Consider the following 20983-nt stretch of genomic DNA (forward strand, 5'->3'; position numbering starts at 1 on the left):
CCCTGGGGCACACCACTGGTGCCTGGCTGCCAGCTGGCTGTGGCACCATTCACCACCACTCTCTGGGCTCAGCCTCCAGCCAGTTCCTAACCCAGCTCAGAGTGCTGCTGCCCAAGCCAGGGGCTGACAGCCTGGCCAGCAGTTTGCTGCGGGGGATGGTGTCAACGGCTGAAGAGAGGCAGCAGTCGACTCCAACTGAAACCAAACACCAAACAATGCATCATGATCCAAGGAAAAGATTTTATTCTGGGGCTAACATGTTGATAATAAATAAAGGGATAGAATCATGTCAGAACAGAGGCTCTCATGCACTTAACACACAATAAGGCTGGCTGACACTGCGTGTTTGGGCAGACTGAGAAGAGGTATTTGGCAACCTGGTTAAGTCTGAATGGTTCAAAGGTTATAGACAAGGAATCCTTCCTGCTGTTTTTACATGTCTGTCATACCAATTCAAATCAATGTGCAGACATCCATCTCTCCTCTGATGGTCTCTGCACCTGTAACATGCCTGGTAACTATGCCCCAGTGGTACACAGCTGTCAAGAGAAGAGTGTTAATGGACTGGAGTTAATAATGCTCCTAACAATCTGGCACCTTTCTGTCACCTTGTGCAAGGTCTTCAGGATAAAGGAGACTGCAGGAGAAACTGCAAAACAAACTCCAGCACATTAAATCCCAGCCAGTGCCAAGGCCACTCTGGGCCACACCCTGTGGGCCTGGGATGTAAGCAGTATCAGTTAAATAATCAAACATGCCCAGATGGCTCAGAGGAGGCTGAAGAGCTTTCCTGGTCTAAGGATCTGATCCTGCAGACTCTGATCCTGCAGATGATGCTTGAAGGATCTCATCTGCAGATGATGCTTTAAGGATCTGATCTGCAGATGATACTTTAAGGATCTGATCTGCAGATTGTGCTTAATGGATCTGATCTGCAGATGATGCTTTATGGATCTGATCTGCAGATGATGCTTGAAGGATCTGATCTGCAGATGATGCTCAATGGATCTGATCTGCAGATGATGCTTTATGGATCTGATCTGCAGATGATGCTTGAAGGATCTGATCTGCAGATGATGCTCAATGGATCTGATCTGCAGATGACGCTTGAAGGATCTGATCTGCAGATGATACTTTAAGGATCTGATCTGCAGATTGTGCTTAATGGATCTGATCTGCAGATGATGCTTTAAGGATCTGATCTGCAGATGATGCTTGAAGGATCTGATCTGCAGATGATGCTCTAAGGATCTCATTATGCAGATGATGCTTTAAGGACCTGATTCTGCAGATGCTGCTTTAAGGATCTGATCTGCAGATGATGCTCTAAGGATCTGATCTGCAGATCATGCTTTAAGGATCTGATCTGCAGCTGATGCTTAATGGATCTCATCTGCAGCTGATGCTTTAAGGATCTGATCTGCAGATGATGTTGAAGGATCTGATCTGCAGATGATGCTTTAAGGATCTGATCTGCAGATGGTGTTTAATGGATCTGATGTGCAGATTCTGACCCTGCAGATGGTGTTTAATGGATCTGATGTGCAGATTCTGACCCTGCAGATGGTGTTTAATGGATCTGATGTGCAGATTCTGACCCTGCAGATGGTGTTTAATGGATCTGATGTGCAGATTCTGACCCTGCAGATGGTGTTTAATGGATCTGATGTGCAGATTCTGGCCCTGCAGATGGTGTTTAATGGATCTGATGTGCAGATTCTGGCCCTGCAGATGATGCTTTAAGGATCTGATGTGCAGATTCTGACCCTGCAGATGGTGTTTAATGGACCTGATGTGCAGATTCTGGCCCTGCAGATGGTGTTTAGTGGATCTGATGTGCAGATTCTGGCCCTGCAGATGGTGTTTAATGGACCTGATGCGCAGATTCTGGCCCTGCAGATGGTGTTTAATGGATCTGATGTGCAGATTCTGGCCCTGCAGATGGTGTTTAATGGACCTGATGTGCAGATTCTGGCCCTGCAGATGATGCTTTAAGGATCTGATGTGCAGATTCTGACCCTGCAGATGGTGTTTAATGGATCTGATGTGCAGATTCTGGCCCTGCAGATGGTGTTTAAGGGATCTGATGTGCAGATTCTGGCCCTGCAGATGGTGTTTAAGGGATCTGATGTGCAGATTCTGGCCCTGCAGATGATGCTTTAATGGATCTGATGTGCAGATTCTGGCCCTGCAGATGATGCTTTAAGGATCTGACGTGCAGATTCTGACCCTGCAGATGGTGTTTAAGGGATCTGATGTGCAGATTCTGGCCCTGCAGATGGTGTTTAAGGGATCTGATGTGCAGATTCTGGCCCTGCAGATGATGCTTTAATGGATCTGATGTGCAGATTCTGGCCCTGCAGATGATGCTTTAAGGATCTGATGTGCAGATTCTGACCCTGCAGATGGTGTTTAATGGATCTGATGTGCAGATTCTGCAGTATCAGACACTTTTCAAGCCTTCATGAGATGGCAAGGCAAGGTTAAGACTTTGTCAGTAGGCTTCTTGGTGGCCGTGAGGGGAAGCCACCTTGGGGGGACGTAGAGCGGCCAAAGGAAGAGGAGGAAACTGTTGTAATAGAAATCAATCTGATTAAAAAATTAAATATTCCAATTAACACTGAAAAAGTGTTGGTAATCATTATTTACAAGCCAGCAGGGACCCCAGCGTGCTGCTGCCCCGGGCAGAGGGGCTGGCAGGGCAGGCCCGCGGTCAGTTGAGGGACGGGGAGCGGTCGGTGCTCCAGAGCAGCTCTATGTGAGGCCACTTGGTCTGCAGGCAGCGCTTCACCGGCGTGTCGTCGGTCTGCAGCATGGGCTCCTCGAAGCCCAGCACCACTGCTGTGCCCTCCACGTACATCACCTGCCAAGGAAACCCTCCTGTCAGCCTGCCTGCCCTTAAAATCCCCTCTGGACAACCCATTCCAGAGCCTTGCCACCCTGCCGGTGCAGACTGCCTTGCTAAGATCCAATCAAAACCTATTCTCCTTCCATTTAAATCCCTTTATCCCTTGGCCCAGGGGTGGACACTCTTGGATAAAGTCCTTCTGCAGTCTACCTGGAGGTTCCCTTCAGGTATTGGGAGGCAGCTCTAAGGTCCCCCTGGAGTCTTCTCCAGGCAGAGTGATCCCAGATTGCTTAGCCTATCCTCACAGCAGAGCTTAAGAGAGGAGCTGAGGCCAACCAATGCACTCGAGCAGCCAAAACACCACCAGGAGCACAAAGCAGTCTTCAGTCACAAATACATCATGTTGGGGAAAAAAATCAAAATAAGACTTTTGGGAGAGGCCTTTTTCAAGTTTAGTGTTCTGTCTGTAAGCACCAAGCAGTGCTGCACACTACTTGTGAGCAGGGCTAGAAATCTGCTCTTAGCTCTTACCTTTTCATTGTAGTTTGACTGCTTCAGTCCATTGTAATGGTAAACAGTGAATGACTCTGAAACCCTGGAGTCCTAGGAGAAGGAAGAGAGTAACCTCAGGGGACAGAAACTGTGCCAGGATACATGAACCCCCCCCAAAAAAAACCTTCCCCCCAAAACCTTCCCCCAGCCACACCAAACCACAAACCCCAATGCTCCTTTTCTCCCCTCGCCATTGCCTCCCTTCCATTAGGCCTAAGCAGACCATAATTGCACAGGGGAAAATCAGTCAGGCCTCTAAATGCCACCAACAGGCCTCCTTCCTCACGTTACCAGATAAGAACTCCCTCCAGAGAGCTGAAAGGAGGGAGGAAAGAGTTGGCCTTGCTGCCAGCTTATAACGACAGCAGGATTCTGGGACTGAATAGCAGCATTACAGCTCTCCCATCCACCCCCAGACCTCCCTGCTCCTCCTGGAGGACTCAGCTCTTGTGGGTTTTTCCTTAGAGGCCTCAAACCACCACAGTTGCTCCAGTGGAGCTTCCTTGGAAGGCTGCAGGTGGTGGTGCAGAAGCAGAAGTGACTTGCTGGTCAGCCCTGTGCCAAGCATGCAGCAGTGCCTGTGGAGAGCAGCTGTGGGCAGTGTTCAGTGGATCCCAAGGGAGAAGCACAAGAGAGAGAGCTCTGCAGCAAGAGTTACACTGATTACCTGCTCAGGGAAGAATTCCTGCAGAAAGGGGCCCAGCAATATGATGCCCAGGCCTTCTGGGTCTAGTTTGGTCTTCATGAGGTTTACACTGTGACAAAAACCAACAAACATTTAGTGGAGCAGCACCAGCAAGGTAGTTCTGGCCTGGCACACTGAAGCTCTGCTGTGTTGCCACAGCACTGCCTGCCAAGCCCAGCACTGCTGCCCTGCTCTGACCATGCAAGGTGCCCAACCCTGGCTGCCTGTCAACAAAACTCACCTGATCTTTTCAAGTGAGTGGTAGCTCTGATCATTTGAAACCTGTGCAATGTGAACCCAGGGTGAGAGCCCCAAAGGCCTTTTGCTGTCCTGTGAGCGTTCCTGAACTCGGCACTGCTCTGTCTCTGCCAACCAACCTGCTGCTAAAAGGAGGTTGGCAAAGCCACCAAGAGTCTCTAAGCACTAAAATGAAGAGACATTCATCATTTGTGTCTTTCATGTGGCATGAACCTAAAATCTGGAAGACATGCTCTTTATTTGCATGGTGTGCTTGCTATCAAAGCAGCCCAACCCAGTGGAGAACAGAACAATCCCATTCTGAAAGCCTTGCTGCATGAACAGAATTCCAGGTCACTACAGCTTAAGCTGGAGCAGGAGAGGTGGATGGCAACAGAAAGCTTAACTGCTGCTAAACCCAACTGAACACTGAACACTGAGTTGCAACTCTCTGTTACATGGCCAGCGAGGAGGGGCTGAGGGAGCTGGGGGTGTTCAGGCAGGAGGAGGCTGAGGGAGACCTCCTTGCTCTCTACAGCTCCCCGAAGGGAGGTTGCCACATGGCTGAGAGGTGGCTGTCAGTGGAGCACACTCTGCCATGTGCCTCTCAGAGGCTGTGCACAGCTCTGCCATTGCTCTCTGCAGCTCCCTGCAGGGAGGTTGCAGCGAGGAGGGGACAGCCTCTGCTGCTTGGTGGCAAGGGCCAGGAGCAGAAGCAATGGTTGCAAGCTGCCCCAGGGGAGGTTCAGGCTGGCTGCTAGGAAATCTTTCTTGCCTGGAAGGGTTCTGAGGCCTTGGAATGTTGTGGCCAGGGCAGTGCTGGAGTCCCCATCCCTGGAGGTGTTGAAGCAGTGTGTGGAGCTGGTGCTTAGGGCCATGGTTTGGTGCTGAGCCTGCAGTGCTGGGTGGAGGTTGGCCTGGCTGAGCCTGGAGGTCTCTTCCAACCAGATGTTTTCTGTCAGTACTCCCTGGTGCCCTCCCCAGTGCACACAAAGGATTCAGGGTGCTCTGCTGCCTGCCTGGCAATACTTTTCCACGTGGTGAATCACTTCTCAGAGCTAACACTTCCATAAGTGCAGATTCTTCCCTATTTTTTTCATGCAGGCACTAGGCTGAGCCTCAGCTTCTCCCAGCTGCCTTGTTTACCTCTCTGCACCCAGGTCTCCTGCCAGGGCCTGTGGGCAGAAGCTGCCTTTCTAAGGTCTTTTTGATTATTGTTGCCTGGCAGTATTTTATCCTTTTGGCTGCCAATTTTGTGTCTTCATGTTTAAGTATTTTACTTTCTTGGTCCTACCAAAGCAGGAAATTATTTGGCTTCTCTCTGTAATTCTCAAGGGAGTGGCTCTGTTAAGGCCCTTGGGAAAGGAGTTTTAAAGTCCACAAAACTGAATGGGACACTCTCCATCTAAAGAATGGAATCTAAAGAGTGGAATGGAATGGAATGGAATGGAATGGAATGGAATGGAATGGAATGGAATGGAATGGAATTAACCAGGTTGGAAAAGACCTATGAGATCACTGAGTCCAACCTATCACCCAGCACCATCTGATCAACTAAACCATGGCACCAAGGGCCTCAGCCAGGCTCTTCCTGAACACCTCCAGGGATGGTGACTCCACCACCTCCCTGGGCAGCACATCCCAGTGGCCAATCTCTCTTGCTGGGAAGAATTTCTTCCTCGCCTCCAGCCTAAACCTCCCCTGGCACAGCTTGAGACTGTGTCCTCTTGTTCTGGGGCTGGGTGCCTGGGAGAAGAGACCAACCCCCACCTGGCTACAACCTCCCTTCAGGGAGTTGGAGAGAGCAATAAGGTCTCCCCTGAGCCTCCTCTTCTCCAGGCTAAGCAACCCCAGCTCCCTCAGCCTCTCCTCACAGGGCTGTGCTCCAGACCCCTCCCCAGCTTTCTTGCCCTTCTCTGGACACCTTCCAGCAGCTCAACATCTTTCCTAACCTGAGGGGCCCAGACCTGGACACAGGACTTAGGACAGGGTTTAGTTTCCTCTTTGTCTTTTGTTTCTAGCTTTGACTACTGTTCTCCACACAGAGAGCTCAGGAGCCTTAGTTGCACTTCTGAACATCTGAAAGGAGAGCAAATAGCATCACTCAGTTCTCAGATGGTGGTGGGCAGCCAGCTTGCACTCTCCACTGCCACTCCACAAGAACAACCAGCTGTGACCCCTATAAACCAGCCCACACATTTCCCCTCTTTTGGAGATCTCTGAGGGGGTTGGCATCTAGTTTGCACTTTCCAAGCTAGAGATGTTTTGAACCTGAGTTCCTTCCCTTTAATGTAGAGCTGACTTAAATACCTCTAGTGGAGTTCCCCAGGGGTCAGTACTGGGACCAGTTCTATTCAATCTATTCATCAGCAAGTTTGCAGATGACACCAAGCTGGGAGCAGATGTTGGTCAGTTAGAGGGCAGAAGGGCTCTGCAGAGGGACCTCGACCGACTGGACAGATGGGCAGAGGCCAACAGGATGGCATTCAACAAGTCCAAGTGCCAGGGGCTGCACTTTGGCCACAGCAACCCCAGGCAGAGCTACAGGCTGGGGTCAGAGTGGCTGAGAGCTGCCAAACAGATAGGGACCTGGGTGTGCTGATTGACAGCTGCCTGAACATGAGCCTGCAGTGTGCCCAGGCAGCCAAGAAGGCCAATGGCATCCTGGCCTGCACCAGGAGCAGTGTGGCCAGCAGGAGCAGGGAGGTCATTGTGCCCTGTGCTCTGCATTGGTTAGGCCACACCTTGAGTCCTGTGTCCAGTTCTGGGACGCTCAGTTTAAGAAGGACATTGAGAGACTTGGAAGGTGTCCAGAGAAGGGCAACAAAGCTGGGGAGAGGCCTTGAGCACAGCCCTGTGAGGAGAGGCTGAGGGAGCTGGGGTTGCTTAGCCTGGAGAAGAGGAGGCTCAGGGGAGACCACATTGCCCTCTCCAACTCCCTGAAGGGAGGTTGTAGCCAGGTGGGGGTTGGTCTCTTCTCTCAGGCACCCAGCACCAGAACAAGAGGACACAGCCTCAAGCTGTGCCAGGTGAGGTTTAGTCTGGAGGTGAGGAGAAAGTTCTTCACTGAGAGAGTTGTTAGCCATTGGGATGTGCTGCCCAGGGAGGTGGTGGAGTCCCCATTCCTGGAGGTGTTCAAGAGGGGATTGGATGTGGTACTTGGTACCATGGTCTAGTCATGAGGTCTGTGGTGACAGGTTGGACTCGATGATCTTTGAGGTCTCTTCCAACCTTGGTGATACTGTGACACTGTGATCAACAACCTGGGTAAGGGTACAGAGAGCACTGTCAGCAAGCCTGCTGAAGACACCAAACAGGGTGGAGTGGCTGCCACAGGGGGGCTGTGCTGCCATTCAGCCAGGCCTGGGCAGGCTGAGAGCTGGGCAGGGAGAACTTGAATGATGGGCAACAAGGGCAAAGGTAAGGTCTGGGTGGTCTCCTCCAACCCCTAACACTCTGTGATAAGCACATTCTGTGCCCAGGGTGCAAGCAGGGGACAAAGGAACAATCAGATAAGCCTCCTAAATGATCATCAATATGTGGCCAATTAACATTTTATCATACTTACTATTCAGGATCTGAAACAAGGTCCAGAGCCTTCATTACATCTTCTAGCAGAGTGTCAGGTATGAACCCATTATCTGAGGAAGAAGTGAAGCTCCTCATTAGGCAAGGAAACCAAAATGCTTTCCAGCAGTAGAAAGTTCACTCCAAGGCCCAAGCAACCACCTCAAGTTTAACTCCCAGATCTGCAACCAGATGAGAGGCTGCTGGAAGCTTTCAGACACTTCTCTCTCACTTGGGGGGGAAAGGAGGAGTGCAAGACAAGAAACTGGAGGTTTATCATTCACAGCCTGAGAAGCTGAACACCTGCTTCAGCAGGTGTTCAGCTTCTCAGGCTGTGAGTGATAAACCTCTTTGCAGCAGTCTCCATCTCCACTGGACACCTTGGGATGACAGCTGCATGGTCTCACCCCCTTCCATCAGTCCACTTGGGACCTCAGTGTTGGATCTCTTTTCCATTTGCTGGGCCAGGAGCAGAACTCCACACAGGATGCAGCCACAGGGGTTGATGAAAACACAATGGAGGAGAACTCAGATTACATGGAAGCTTTAGGTTGATCACAAAGAACACTGCAAGGTTAAACACTGACACCCTAGGAGCTCTGCCTCACTTTGCACAGTGCTTTACTCAGCTTCCCTTACTGCTGTCCTCAGAGCATCTCTTCATCTTACTTGTGGGTTCACTACTGCATTGATAATTCCTTGTCTGGAGTGCTAAGCATCTCATTCCTCTCTTAAACAGCCAATCAGGTCTGAACAGAACAATGCCCTGGGCTGTGGAACCTGGAATGGACTTGAAGTGCAGTGTTTGGGAAAGAACAACCTCGTGGAGCAGGAGAGGTTGGGGACTGAGCTGTTGGAGAGCAGTGAAGGGGAAAGGACCTGGGGGTCCTGGTGGATGGGAGGTTGACCATCAGCCAGCAATGTGCTCTGCTGGCCAACAAGGGCAAGGGCATCCTGGGGGGCATTAGAAGGGCTGTGGGGAGTAGGTCAGAGAGGTTCTCCTCCCCCTCTACTCTGCCCTGTTGAGGCCACAGCTGGAATATTGTGTCCAGCTCTGGGCCCCTCAGCTCAAGAAGGACCTCAGGGAACTGCTTGAGAGAGTCCAGCACAGAGGCACAGAGCTGCTGCAGGCAGTGGAAGATCTTCCTCAGGAGGAGAGCCTGAGGGAGCTGAGGGCTCTTAGGCTTGGAGAGGAGGAGCCTGAGGGTGAGCTCCTTGCTGTTGCTCAAGATGTGCAGGGGGAGTGCCCAGAGGCTGGAGCCAGGCTCTGCTGGGTGCTGCCCAATGCCAGCACCAGGGGCAGTGGTGGAAGCTGAGGCAGAGGAAGTGCCATGGAAACAGGAGGGAGAATTCTGTCACTGTGAGGGTGACAGAGGCCTGGAGCAGGCTGCCCAGGGGGGTTGTGGAGTCTCCCTCTCTGGAGATGTTCAACACCTGCCTGGCTGTGTTCCTGTGTGAGCTGCCCTGGGTGCTGCTGCTCTGGCAGGGGGTTGGGCTGGGTGAGCTCTGGAGGTCCCTTCCAGCCCCTGACACTCTGTGAGTCTGTGATTTGGAAGCAGGACCTCTGGAAAAGAATGATCCTTTAGAAAGGTTCTGTTTCTTGCAGAGCTCCTCTACCCAATCCTGATTAGTTGGCATTTGTCTCTGAGTGAGTACACTTCAATGCAGCAGCTCTGCTGCCAGGCAGAAGCAGAGCCCTTACCCTCAGGGTCATAGGTCTGGAAGACCCTCCTGGCTTGTTCCGAAGGCGCCTCAGGAGCCACGAGAGCCATATCCTGAGAGGGAGGAGAGAAGGCAGCTTTCAGAATAGGCTTAATTCAGGTAGAGGTCACTGAGGCAATGCTCAGCCATGCCATGCACAGCTGGACCTTCAATTCATGAAAACTTCAATGCAACAGAGGCAAAATTCAGGTAAGTTGGTAGTAGTGATGTCCAAGGGAAAAGAAACACCTTAAGGGTTGCTCCACAAGCTTCTACACAAGCTTGATGGAAATCTTTTCACAGGGATGTTGTGGCACAAAAGGTACAAAGAAGAACAGCAGAAGCATAAAGAAAGAGTGTGGACAGATGGGCAGAGTCCAACAGGATGGCATTCAACAAGTCCAAGTGCCAGGGGCTGCACTTTGGCCACAGCAACCCCAGGCAGTGCTACAGGCTGGGGTCAGAGTGGCTGAGAGCTGCCAAACAGAGAGGGACCTGGGGGTGCTGATTGACAGCTGCCTAAACATGAGCCAGCAGTGTGCCCAGGTGGCCAAGAAGGCCAAGGGCATCCTGGCCTGCATTAGGAATAGTGTGGCCAGCAGGAGCAGGGAAGTCATTCTGCCCTGTGCTCAGCACTGGTTAGGCCACACCTTGAGTCCTGTGTCCAGTTCTGGGCCCCTCAGTTTAGGAAGGACATTGAGAGACTTGAAGGTGTCCAGAGAAGGGCAACAAAGCTGGGGAGGGGTCTGGAGCACAGCCCTGTGAGGAGAGGCTGAGGGAGCTGGGGTTGCTTAGCCTGGAGAAGAGGAGGCTCAGGGGAGACCTCATTGCTCTCTCCAATTCCCTGAAGGGAGGTTGTAGCCACGTGGGGATTGGTCTCTTCTCTCTAGCAACCAGCACCAGAACAAGAGGACACAGTCTCAAGCTGTGCCAGGGGAAGTTTAGGCTGGAGGTGAGGAGAAAGCTCTTCACTGAGAGAGCTGTTAGCCATTGGAATGTGCTGCCCAGGGAGGTGGTGGAGTCCCCATCCCTGGAGGTGTTCAAGAGGGGATTGGATGTGGCACTTGGTGCCATGGTCTAATCATGAGGTCTGTGGTGACAGGTTGGACTCGATGATCCTTGAGGTCTCTTCCAACCTTGGTGATTCTGTGAAAGATATGAGGAGGAACATTTGAATTTCAGGGTGGTGGAGCCCTGGGGAGCAGGCTGGCCAGAGGTGTGGTGAAGTGTCCTTTCCTGAAGTAATTCAAAACCCACCCAGACGTGGTCCTGTGCAAGCTATTCTGGCAGCAGGGTTGAAGATGATCTCCAGAGGTCCCTCCCAATCCCTGCCATGCTGTGATTCAACAGCTGCCACAAGCATGAAGGCTCTGTGTGTCAGACAGCAGCTACAGCCCAAGCTGATTGCAGCCAGCCACAAAATCTGCTAAAGCCTCCTGAAACACAGAGGTTCCCCAGACAAGCTCAGCCTCTCCTCTCCCATCTTTATCAGGCAGCTGGGAAGCTTTGCAAACAGCAGTTTGGCTGCTACTGAAACATCAGTTGTGATGTTGGCAGCACAATGCAGAGCTCCCAGCTCCCAGGAGAGGCTGGGAAAGTGAGAATCACAGAGCTGGCAGGGCTGGAAGGGACCTCAAGGATCAGCCAGTTCCAACCCCCTGCCATGGCCAGGGACACCTCACACTACAGCAGGTTGCTCACAGCCACATCCAGCCTGGCTGCAAACACCTCCAGGCAGGAGGCTTCCACCACCTCCCTGGGCAACCTGTGCCAGGCTCTCACCACCCTCCTGGGGAACAACTTCTTCCTCACAGCCAATCTCAATCTCCCCACTTCTAGTTCTGCTCCATCCCCCCAGTCCTATCCCTCCCTGACACCCTCAGAGGTCCCTCCCCAGCTTTCTTGGAGCCCCCTGCAGATCCTGGAAGGCCACCAGAAGGTCTCCTGGGAGCCTTCTCCTCTCCAGCCTGCACAACCCCAACTCTCTCAGCCTGTCCTCACAGCAGAGCAGCTCCAGCCCTCTGCTCCTCCTCCTGGCCCTTCTCTGGACACCTTACAGCATAAAGGAGGCTGAATGTTGAGAGGAAAAAAAAGAAGTTATCTTCCACTTCTCAAGGCCACATGGGGCCCTGGCTCAGTAAGAATGTCTGGTCCTCAGGAAACTGGGGGGGACAAAAAGCCTGCAGAGAGACAGAAAGTGTGCACCAAATAATCTCCTTGGGGTTTAGCCCAAGAACCTCTACAATATTTTTAGCAGGCTGTGTTACCACATTCAAAATGGCTGTATTGAAAGTTCTCTGCTTTGTAAGCTCTGTAACACATTGACCACCTCAGGACATGTTTCTTTTTCAGGAAGAAAGGAGTGAATCTGAGGAGTCACTCCAGCACCTGTATTTCCAGGAGACTAACAAGCAGCCACTCATCTTCCCAGCCCACAGACACCATGGGCACACCATGGGCACACCATGGGCACACTATGGGCACACCCTCAGCTCACACCAACTCTGGAGCTGCCACTGGCTCACAGAGTCAGTAACAAGTTTCCAATAGTAAGTCAATACAGGTTGGAGGAGGAGGTGGTTGTAGCCAGGAAGGGGTTGGTCTCTTCTCCCAGGCAGCCAGCACCAGAACAAGAGGACACAGTCTCAAGCTGTGCCAGGGGAGGTTTAGGCTGGAGGTGAGGAGAAAGTTCTTCACTGAGAGAATCATTAGCCATTGGGATGTGGTGCCCAGGGAGGTGGTGGAGTCCCCATCCCTGGAGGTGTTCAAGAGGGGATTGGATGTGGCACTTGGTGCCATGGTCTAGGCATGGGGTCTGTGGTGACAGGTTGGACTCAATGATCCTCGAGGTCTCTTCCAGCCTTGGTGATTCTGTGTTAGAAAGCAGCCCAGTGGAAAAGGCCTTGGGGGTGCTGGTGGGGGAGAAGCTGGGCAGCAGCAGGCAGTGTGAGACTGCAGCACAGGAGGCCAAGGGCAGCCTGGGCTGCATCCAAAGCAGCATTGCCAGCAGATCCATAGAGAGGATCCTGCCCCTCTGCTCTGCCCTGGGGAGACCTCAGCTGCAGGGCTGTGTCCAGCTCTGGAGCCCTCAACACAGGAAGGACCTGGACCTGATGGAGAGGGTCCAGAGGAGGCCATGAAAATGATCAGGAGGTTGGAGCAGCTCTGCTATGAGGACAGGCTGAGGGAGCTGGGGGTGTTCAGCCTGGAGAAGAGAAGGCTCCAGGGAGACCTAAGAGCAGCCTGCCAGGACCTGAAGAGAGACTGTTTGCAAAGGCCTGCAGGGACAGGACCAGGGGCAATGGCTTCAGACTAGAGCAGAGCAGATTGAGATTGGATGTGAGGAACAAGTTCTGCAGCAGGAGGGTGGTGGAACACTGGCACAGGTTGCCCAGGGAGGTGGCTGAGGCTCCATGGCTGGAGATACTCAAGGTGAGGCTGGAGAGGGCTCTGGGCAACCTGATCTAGCTGGGGATGTCCCTGCTGAGTGCAGAGGGTTGGACTGGATGAGCTCTGGAGCTCCCTTCCGGCCCAGCCCAGTCTGTCACTCTATGATTCTATGAGTCACTACAGCTGGGTAAATGCTATCCCCAGGATCATTAGCTGGGAAACAATCCCTGCAGTCAGCAGGCTGTAATTAGTAGACAAGAGAGAACAAAAAGGAAGCTGATTGTAGACCAAAGAATGGATGCTGTGAGCCTGGTACTACTGCAGTGTGTGATTTCTACCTATCACCTCTCCAGGGAGGCTGTGGCTGCCTCCTGCCTGGAGGTGTTGTAGGCCAGGCTGGATGAGGCCTTGAGCAAGCTGTGCTGGTGTGAGGTGACCCTGCCCATGGCAGGGGGGTTGGAACTGGCTGAGCTTTGAGGCCCCTTCCAGCCCAACCCATTCTGTGCATGTGTGAGGCCTGCAGCTGGCTGAGGTTCCCAAAACATCACAGGTAACATACCTTGGCAAAAAAGACTGTGAGGTGTGTTTCACTGCCAAGGATCCAAATGGGAAACTTGGGAGATTTCAAATAGGAGCCAACCTGAAAAGGAACAGCAGAATCAGAAACACAAAGCAGACCCAGACAGCTCATCCAGCTGCTGATGGAACAGGGACAGCTGGGCTGGGGGAGTCTCAGCTGCTCAGCCAGTGACTCCAAAAGGCTCAGTAAAGTGCTGAAAGGGTGCACACACCTCCTGACCTTGATCACTGGCTCCTCTTTGAAACAGGATAGGTTATGATACTCAACTGAAGAAAGGCATGAGTGAGGTGGGGGTGTCACCAACAGCCCTCACTTCAGCCCTGGAGATGTGCTTCCAACACTGCATGCCACTCTGTGTCCCTGGGCTTAACTGGAGATGACTGGGTGCTCAGGAAGGTAGAATCCACTTCACTTGTTAGCTGGGACTTGATGAATCAATCCAGAATCGACACTTACTACCACTAAGTGCTCCTGTGCTCAACTGCAGTTAACCAGATATACCTGGGTGCTCAGGAAGGTAGAATCCACTTCACTTATCAGCTGGGATTTGATGAATCAATCCAGAATCGACATTTACTACCACTAAGTGCTCCTGTGCTCAACTGCAGTTAACCAGATATACCTGGGTGCTCAGGAAGGTAGAATCCACTTCACTTATCAGCTGGGATTTGATGAATCAATCCAGAATCGACATTTACTATCACTAAATGCTCCTGTGCTTAACTGCAGTTAACCAGATCTACCTTCCTGAGCATCCAGGTATAAGCCACTTGAGCTATTAGCTGGGATTTGATGAATCAATCCAGAATTGACATTTACTACCACTAACTGCTCCTGTGCTCAACTGCAGTTAACCAGATATACCTGGGTGCTCAGGAAGGTAGAATCCACTTCACTTATCAGCTGGGATTTGATGAATCAATCCAGAATCGACATTTACTATCACTAAGTGCTCCTGTGCTCAACTGGAGTTAACCAGATATACCTGGGTGCTCAGAAAGGTAGAATCCACTTCACTTGTTAGCTGGGACTTGATGAATCAATCCAGAATCGACATTTACTACCACTAAGTGCTCCTGTGCACAACTGCAGTTAACCAGCTATACCTGGGTGCTCAGGAAGGTAGAATCCACTTCACTTATCAGCTGGGATTTGATGAATCAATCCAGAATCGACATTTACTACCACTAAGTGCTCCTGTGCTCAACTGCAGTTAACCAGCTATACCTGGGTGCTCAGAAAGGTAGAATCCACTTCACTTGTTAGCTGGGATTTGATGAATCAATCCAAAATCGACATTTACTATCACTAAGTGCTCCTGTGCTCAACTGCAGTTAACCAGATACACCTGGGTGCTCAGGAAGGTAGAATCCACTTCACTTATCAGCTGGGACTTGATGAATCAATCCAGAATCGACATTTACTATCACTAAATGCTCCTGTGCTTAACTGGAGTTAACCAGATCTGCCTTCCTGAGCATCCAGGTATAAGCCACTTGAGCTATTAGCTGGGATTTGATGAATCAATCCAGAATTGACATTTACTACCACTAAGTGCTCCTGTGCTTAACTGCAGTTAACCAGCTATACCTGGGTGCTCAGGAAGGTAGAATCCACTTCACTTATCAGCTGGGACTTGATGAATCAATCCAGAATCAACACTTACTACCACTAAGTGCTCCTGTGCTCAACTGCAGTTAACCAGATATACCTGGGTGCTCAGGAAGGCAGAAGCCACTTGAGCTATTAGCTGGGATTCGATGAATCAGGTCAGAATTGGCATTTACTTCACAGTCAATACAGCAACCTGCTGGGAGCCACAGCATCCCCTCTAACCCTGAGCTAAGTCCAAAGGAACTGACTAGAGATTAAAAGAAGGCAAAGAGCAGCCCCCCAGAGCCTTCTGACACGAAGAGCAGTGTTTCAGAAGCAGCATTCCTGCAGCACACAACATTTCTCCAGTAACCTTCACATCAGGACATTCTGTGCCAGGACAGGAGGGAGCACTGTGGCCCAGGCTGCACTTGATGAAGCTGGTCTAGGTGTGGAACACACCACATCCAGAGTGCTTTACTGAGCAGCACTGTGACCATTCTGACTCCTGCCTACTCATTTCAAATGGAATAAAAGAGAAGAACAGAACTGCAGCATTCACCCCCCAGGGACCTTGTAACCCTCCACACACCTTGCACAAAGCATTCTCTTACTAAACCCAAGCTGCTGACTTGCTGTATGCACTTGGGGCACTCAGGTTCTGCCTCAAATAGCATCAAACAACAACTCAGCAAGATCAGCCTCAGGATCCTATCCTGGGGAGTTGCTGTCAGGTGGCATCTGAACATGCTTTGCAAGTTCTTCACTGTCTCCAGGGGCACTCAGTGAAGCTTTCAGCACTCCTGCCAAAGCAGCCCACCCCACCCTCATGACAGGCTGGGACATGGTGCAGAGAAGAGTTTCTTTACCTTACAGTATCTCAGAGACTCCATCAGTGTCAAGAAGCCCACTGTTGCCTGTTTGTGTATGCCAAGCAGCTCTGTTCAAAACAAAACACAACACTGAGTCCAGAAAGAGCCAAGCCAGTTTTGCTTCCCCTCAAAACTGGCCATGAAGCAAGGGGGCTAAAACTCAGGCAGGTAGAGCAACAATGGCAAAGCAGCAGAGGGGAACAGAATACAATGATGAAGTTTTAATAATTCCTCTGGGCCCAAAATCAGAAGTGCCAAGGGGAAGGTTTGAAGTTCCCTGTGGAGAGCCTCTTTGCATAGAATCCTAGAATGGGTTGGATTGGAAGGGTCCTTCAAGCTCATCCAGTTCCACCCCCTGCCATGGGCAGGGACACCTCCCACCAGCCCAGGCTGCTCAAGGCCTCCTCCAGCCTGGCCCTGAACACCTCCAGGGAAGAGGCAGCCACCACCTCCCTGGGCAGTCTGTGCCAGAGTCTCCCCACCCTCACTGTCCAGAATTTCTTCCTCCTCCAGTCTCAATCTGCCCTCTCCCAGCTGTCACTACAAAACCTTGTATGAAGTCCCTCCCCAGCTCTCCTGAGCCCCCTTCAGGTGCTGGAAGGCTGCTCTGAGGTCTCCCTGGAGCCTTCTCTTCCCTGGGACGAACAACCCCAACTCTCTCAGCCTGACCCCACAGGGGAGGTTCTCTGCATGGCCTCCTCTGGAGCCTCTCCAGCAGCTCCAGGTCCTTCTTGTGCTGGGGGCCCCAGAGCTGGAGGCAGTGCTGCAGGTGGGGGCTGAGCAGAGCAGAGCAGAGGGGCAGAATCCCCTCCCTGTGCTGCTGCTCTCCCTGCTCTGGCTGCAGCTCAGCACACAGCTGGCTCTGGGCTGCCAGGGACCAGTGCTGGCTCCTGGGGAGTTTGTCACCAACTGACACCCCCAAGGCCTTCTCCTGCAGGCTGCTCTTAGCCACTCCTCACCCAGCCTGGATTTGTGCTTGGGATTGCACTGACCCAGCTGCACTTGGCCTTGTTGACCTTTATGAGGCTGGCTGGGCCCAGCTCTGCAGCCTGCCCAGGTCCCTCTGGGTGGATCCTTCTCTCCAGTGTGTCAACCACACCCTGCAGCTTGGTGTCATCCACAGACTTGCTGAGGGTGCCTCAATGCCAGTGTCATAGTAGCTGGGGTCAGAGTGGCTGAGAGCAGCCAGGCAGAGAGGGACCTGGGGGTGCTGGTTGATGGTAGGCTGAACATGAGCCAGCAGTGTGCCCAGGCAGCCAAGAGGGCCAATGGCATCCTGGCCTGCATCAGGAAGAGTGTGGCCAGCAGGAGCAGGGAGGTCATTCTGCCCCTGTACACTGCACTGGTTAGGCCACACCTTGAGTCCTGTGTCCAGTTCTGGGCTCCTCAGTTTAGGAAGGAGGTTGAGCTGCTGGAAGGTGTCCAGAGAAGGGCAAAGAAGTTGGTGAGGGGCTTGGAACACAGCCCTGTGAGGAGAGGCTGAGGGAGCTGGGGTTGCTTAGCCTGGAGAAGAGGAGACTCAGGGGAGACCTTATTGCTCTCTACAACTACCTGAAGGGAGGCTGTAGCCAGGCAGAGGTTGGTCTCTTCTCCCAGGCACCCAGCACAAGAACAAGAGGACACAGTCTCAAGCTGTGCCAGGCGAGCTTTAGGTTGGATGTTAGGAAGAAGTTCTACACAGAGAGAGTGATTGCCCATTGGAATGTGCTGCCTGGGGAGGTGGTGGAGTCACCATCCCTGGAGGTGTTCAGGAGGAGACTTGATGGGGTGCTTGGTGCCATGGGTTAGTTGATCAGATGGTGTTGGGTGATAGGTTGGACTGGATGATCTTGAAGGTCTCTTCCAACCTGGTCTATTCTATGCAATTCTATTTATTTATTTCAGAGACCCTTGGCCACATTTCTCTTCATCATCTGACACTGCACAGTAAAACATCTCTCTGCAAGCAGTGGTTTGTTAGCAGAACAGCAAGTATTGTCTCACTCTGATTTCCTGTCCTGCCTTCCCCTTGCTGCCTCATGCAGCTCTCAGACACACAGCTGCCAGGAACAGCCACAAGTTCTATCTACTGATCATTCAAAGAGCATTTGCAGAGCTTTATTGGAAGCTCTCAGATAATGATAAAGTAGTTTCAAATTGCAGCTTAGAAGGCTGTGATTATCACAAGGATTTGAAGAAGCTCTGGGTTACACAGACATCATCTCAAGGGTACAAAGAGTGTCGATGGGAACAGCTCTGCTCAGGGCACAAAGGCTCACAGGGTGTTAGGGGTTGGAAGGGACCTCTGCAGAGCTCCCAGTCCAAGCCCCTGCCAGAGCAGGAGCAGAGAATCCAGCACAGGTCACACAGGAACACATCCAGACAGGGCTGCAAAGGCTCCAGAGAAGGAGACTCCACAACCTCTCTGGGCAGCCTGCTCCAGGCCTCTGGGACCCTCACAGTCAAGAAGTTCCTCCTCATGTTGAGCTGGAACCTCCTGTGCTGCAGTTTCCATCCATTGCTCCTTGTCTTACCCCAGGGTGCAACTGAGCAGAGGCTGTCCCTGTCCCTTCCTGCCTGACCCCCAGCCCTCAGCTATTGATAGACATTGATCAGATCCCTCTCAGCCTTCTCCTCTCCAGACTGAACAGCCCCAGGGCTCTCAGCCTCTCCTCCCCAGGCAGTGCTGCAGTCCCTGCAGCATCCTTGTAGCCTCCCTTGGACTCTCTCCAGCAGCTCCCTGTCCCTCCTGAGCTGGGGAGCCCAGAACTGGATGCAATATTCCAGGTGAGATCTCAGCAGGGCAGAGCAGAGAGGGAGGAGAACCTCCCTGGCTCTGCTGGCCACACTCCTCTGAATGCCCCCCAGGACCCCATTGGCCTTCTTGGGCACCAGGGCACATTGCTGTCCCATGCAGAACTTGCTGCCCAAGAGGACAGAGCAGTGCTAACTGATGCTGCAGACACAGATGGGAACACATGCCCCAGGATCAGTTAACAAGGTCTCAGAGCACACTGAATTTCCCTTCTGAAAGCTCCCTCTAACACACTAAACATAACTCCAGTTGTTAAAATTGCTCATCCATGTACACCAGCACTGAACTAGGACATCCTCACCTCTATTCAACAAGGCCAAGGGCAAGGTCCTGCAGCTGGCTCAGGGCAATCCCAGTCACCAGTACAGGCTGGGCAGGGACTGGCTTGAGAGCAGCCCTGAAGAAAAGGCCTTGGGGGTGCTGGGGGAGGAGAAGCTCAAGAGGAGCCAGCAGTGAGCACTTGCAGCCCAGAGAGCCAAGCAGAGCCTGGGCTGCAGCAAGAGAAGTGTGGCCAGCAGGGCCAGGGAGGGGATTCTGCCCCTCTGCTCCACTCTGCTGAGACCACAGCTGCAGCTCTGGGGCCAGTTCTGGAGCCTCTGTGCCAGGAAGGATCTGGAGGTGCTGGAAGGTGTCCAGAGAAGGGCCACGAGGAGGAGCAGAGGGCTGGAGCTGCTCTGCTGTGGAGACAGACTGAGGGAGTTGGGGCTGTGCTGGCTGGAGAGGAGAAGGCTCCCAGGAGACGTTCTGGTGGCCTTCCAGGATCTGCAGGGGCTCCAAGAAAGCTGGGGAGGGACTTTTGAGGGTGTCAGGGAGGGATAGGACTGGGGGGGATGGAGCAAAAGTAGAAGTGGGGAGATTGAGATTGGCTGTGAGGAAGAAGTTGTTCCCCAGGAGGGTGGTGAGAGCCTGGCACAGGTTGCCCAGGGAGGTGGTGGAAGCCTCCTGCCTGGAGGTGTTTGCAGCCAGGCTGGATGTGGCTGTGAGCAACCTGCTGTGGTGTGAGGTGTCCCTGGCCATGGCAGGGGGTTGGAACTGGCTGAGCCTTGAGGGATCCTGACAATTCTATGATTTTATTGGCTACAGCCTCAGGACCATAGGAGCTGAACTGCTCCAGGGCTTACAGAAATCAGCTCAGCATTTCCCTGTAGCTCAGCAGCAGCCACTCTAGCACCCTGCCTTCATCAGCTTCCAGCCCACCTCACTGACTTATGCAGCAGTGCAGAGCAGTGATCATGGCAATGGTTTGGCTTTTTCCTCTACTGTTAAGCTAAAAACCCCAAACAAACCCCAAAGCACCTACCACCAGCAGCTTGCTCACTGCCTTGGTGGCCAGGAGGCACAACCCCTTCCTGAAGAGCTTTTCAGCTGTTCTTATTAAAAGGCTCTCTTTGCAGTGCAGAATTCCCTGATCCAAAACCTTACTCTCAAGGATTCTCTTCAAACTTGCTTGGTACTAAAGCACTCAGGGGTTCACAGATAACACCCTGCAGAACCTCACTACCTCACTGGCTCCCAGCTCTGTGGCTACAAATTGCCACTCTGAGGCAATTCATCCTTTCACTGAGCTGTGAGCTGCTTGCAGTTGGGCTGCATCAAAAGCAGGGTGGCCAGGAGGTGTACAGAGGGGATCCTGCCCCTCAGCTCTGCTCTGCTGAGACCTCACCTGCAGTGCAGTGTCCAGCTCTGGAGCTCTCAACACTGGAAGGCCATGGACCTGATTGAGCAGGTTCAGAAGAGGGCCACAGATATGACCAAAGGGTGGAGCACCTCTGCCATGAAAACAGGTTGAGACAGTTGGGGTTGTTCAGCCTGGAGAAGAGAAGGCTCTGGGGAGACCTTAGAGCAGCCTTCCAGTACCTGAAGAGGACCTAGAGGAAGGCTGGGGAGAGCCTCTTGAGAAGGGGTAAATTTACTGACAACACCAAGCTGGGGGCAGGAGTTGATCTGCTGGAGGGTAGAGAGGCTCTGCAGAGGGACCTGGACAGGCTGGGCAGATGGGCAGAGGCCAAGGGCAGGAGATTGAACACATCCAAGTGCCAGGTTCTGCACATTGGCCACAACAACCCCAGGCAGTGCTACAGTCTGGGGTCAGAGTGGCTGAGAGCAGCCAGGCAGAGAGGGACCTGGGGGTGCTGGTTGATGGTAGGCTGAACATGAGCCTGCA

General features: G+C 52.5%; 1 protein-coding gene across 1 annotated transcript in view; it reads right to left on the bottom strand.

The window, feature by feature from the left end:
- Nucleotides 1-220: 220 nt before the first annotated feature.
- MINDY3 (MINDY lysine 48 deubiquitinase 3) overlaps nucleotides 221-20983 on the bottom strand; it is a 64670-nt gene continuing 43907 nt past the window's right edge. Inside the window, exons 9-15 of the mRNA XM_068146380.1 lie at nucleotides 16023-16093; nucleotides 13540-13620; nucleotides 9592-9664; nucleotides 7891-7963; nucleotides 4068-4155; nucleotides 3380-3451; nucleotides 221-2863 (exon numbers count right to left, since the gene is read on the bottom strand). Of these exons, the coding sequence (XP_068002481.1) occupies nucleotides 2714-2863; nucleotides 3380-3451; nucleotides 4068-4155; nucleotides 7891-7963; nucleotides 9592-9664; nucleotides 13540-13620; nucleotides 16023-16093 (608 nt within the window). The 3' untranslated portion in view covers nucleotides 221-2713. The remainder of the gene's footprint in view (nucleotides 2864-3379; nucleotides 3452-4067; nucleotides 4156-7890; nucleotides 7964-9591; nucleotides 9665-13539; nucleotides 13621-16022; nucleotides 16094-20983) is intronic.

Source organism: Melanerpes formicivorus, unplaced genomic scaffold (assembly GCF_026170545.1).
Source record: "Melanerpes formicivorus ecotype bairdi unplaced genomic scaffold, bMelFor1.0.p_v2 SCAF_13, whole genome shotgun sequence".
NCBI classification, from domain to species: domain Eukaryota; kingdom Metazoa; phylum Chordata; class Aves; order Piciformes; family Picidae; genus Melanerpes; species Melanerpes formicivorus.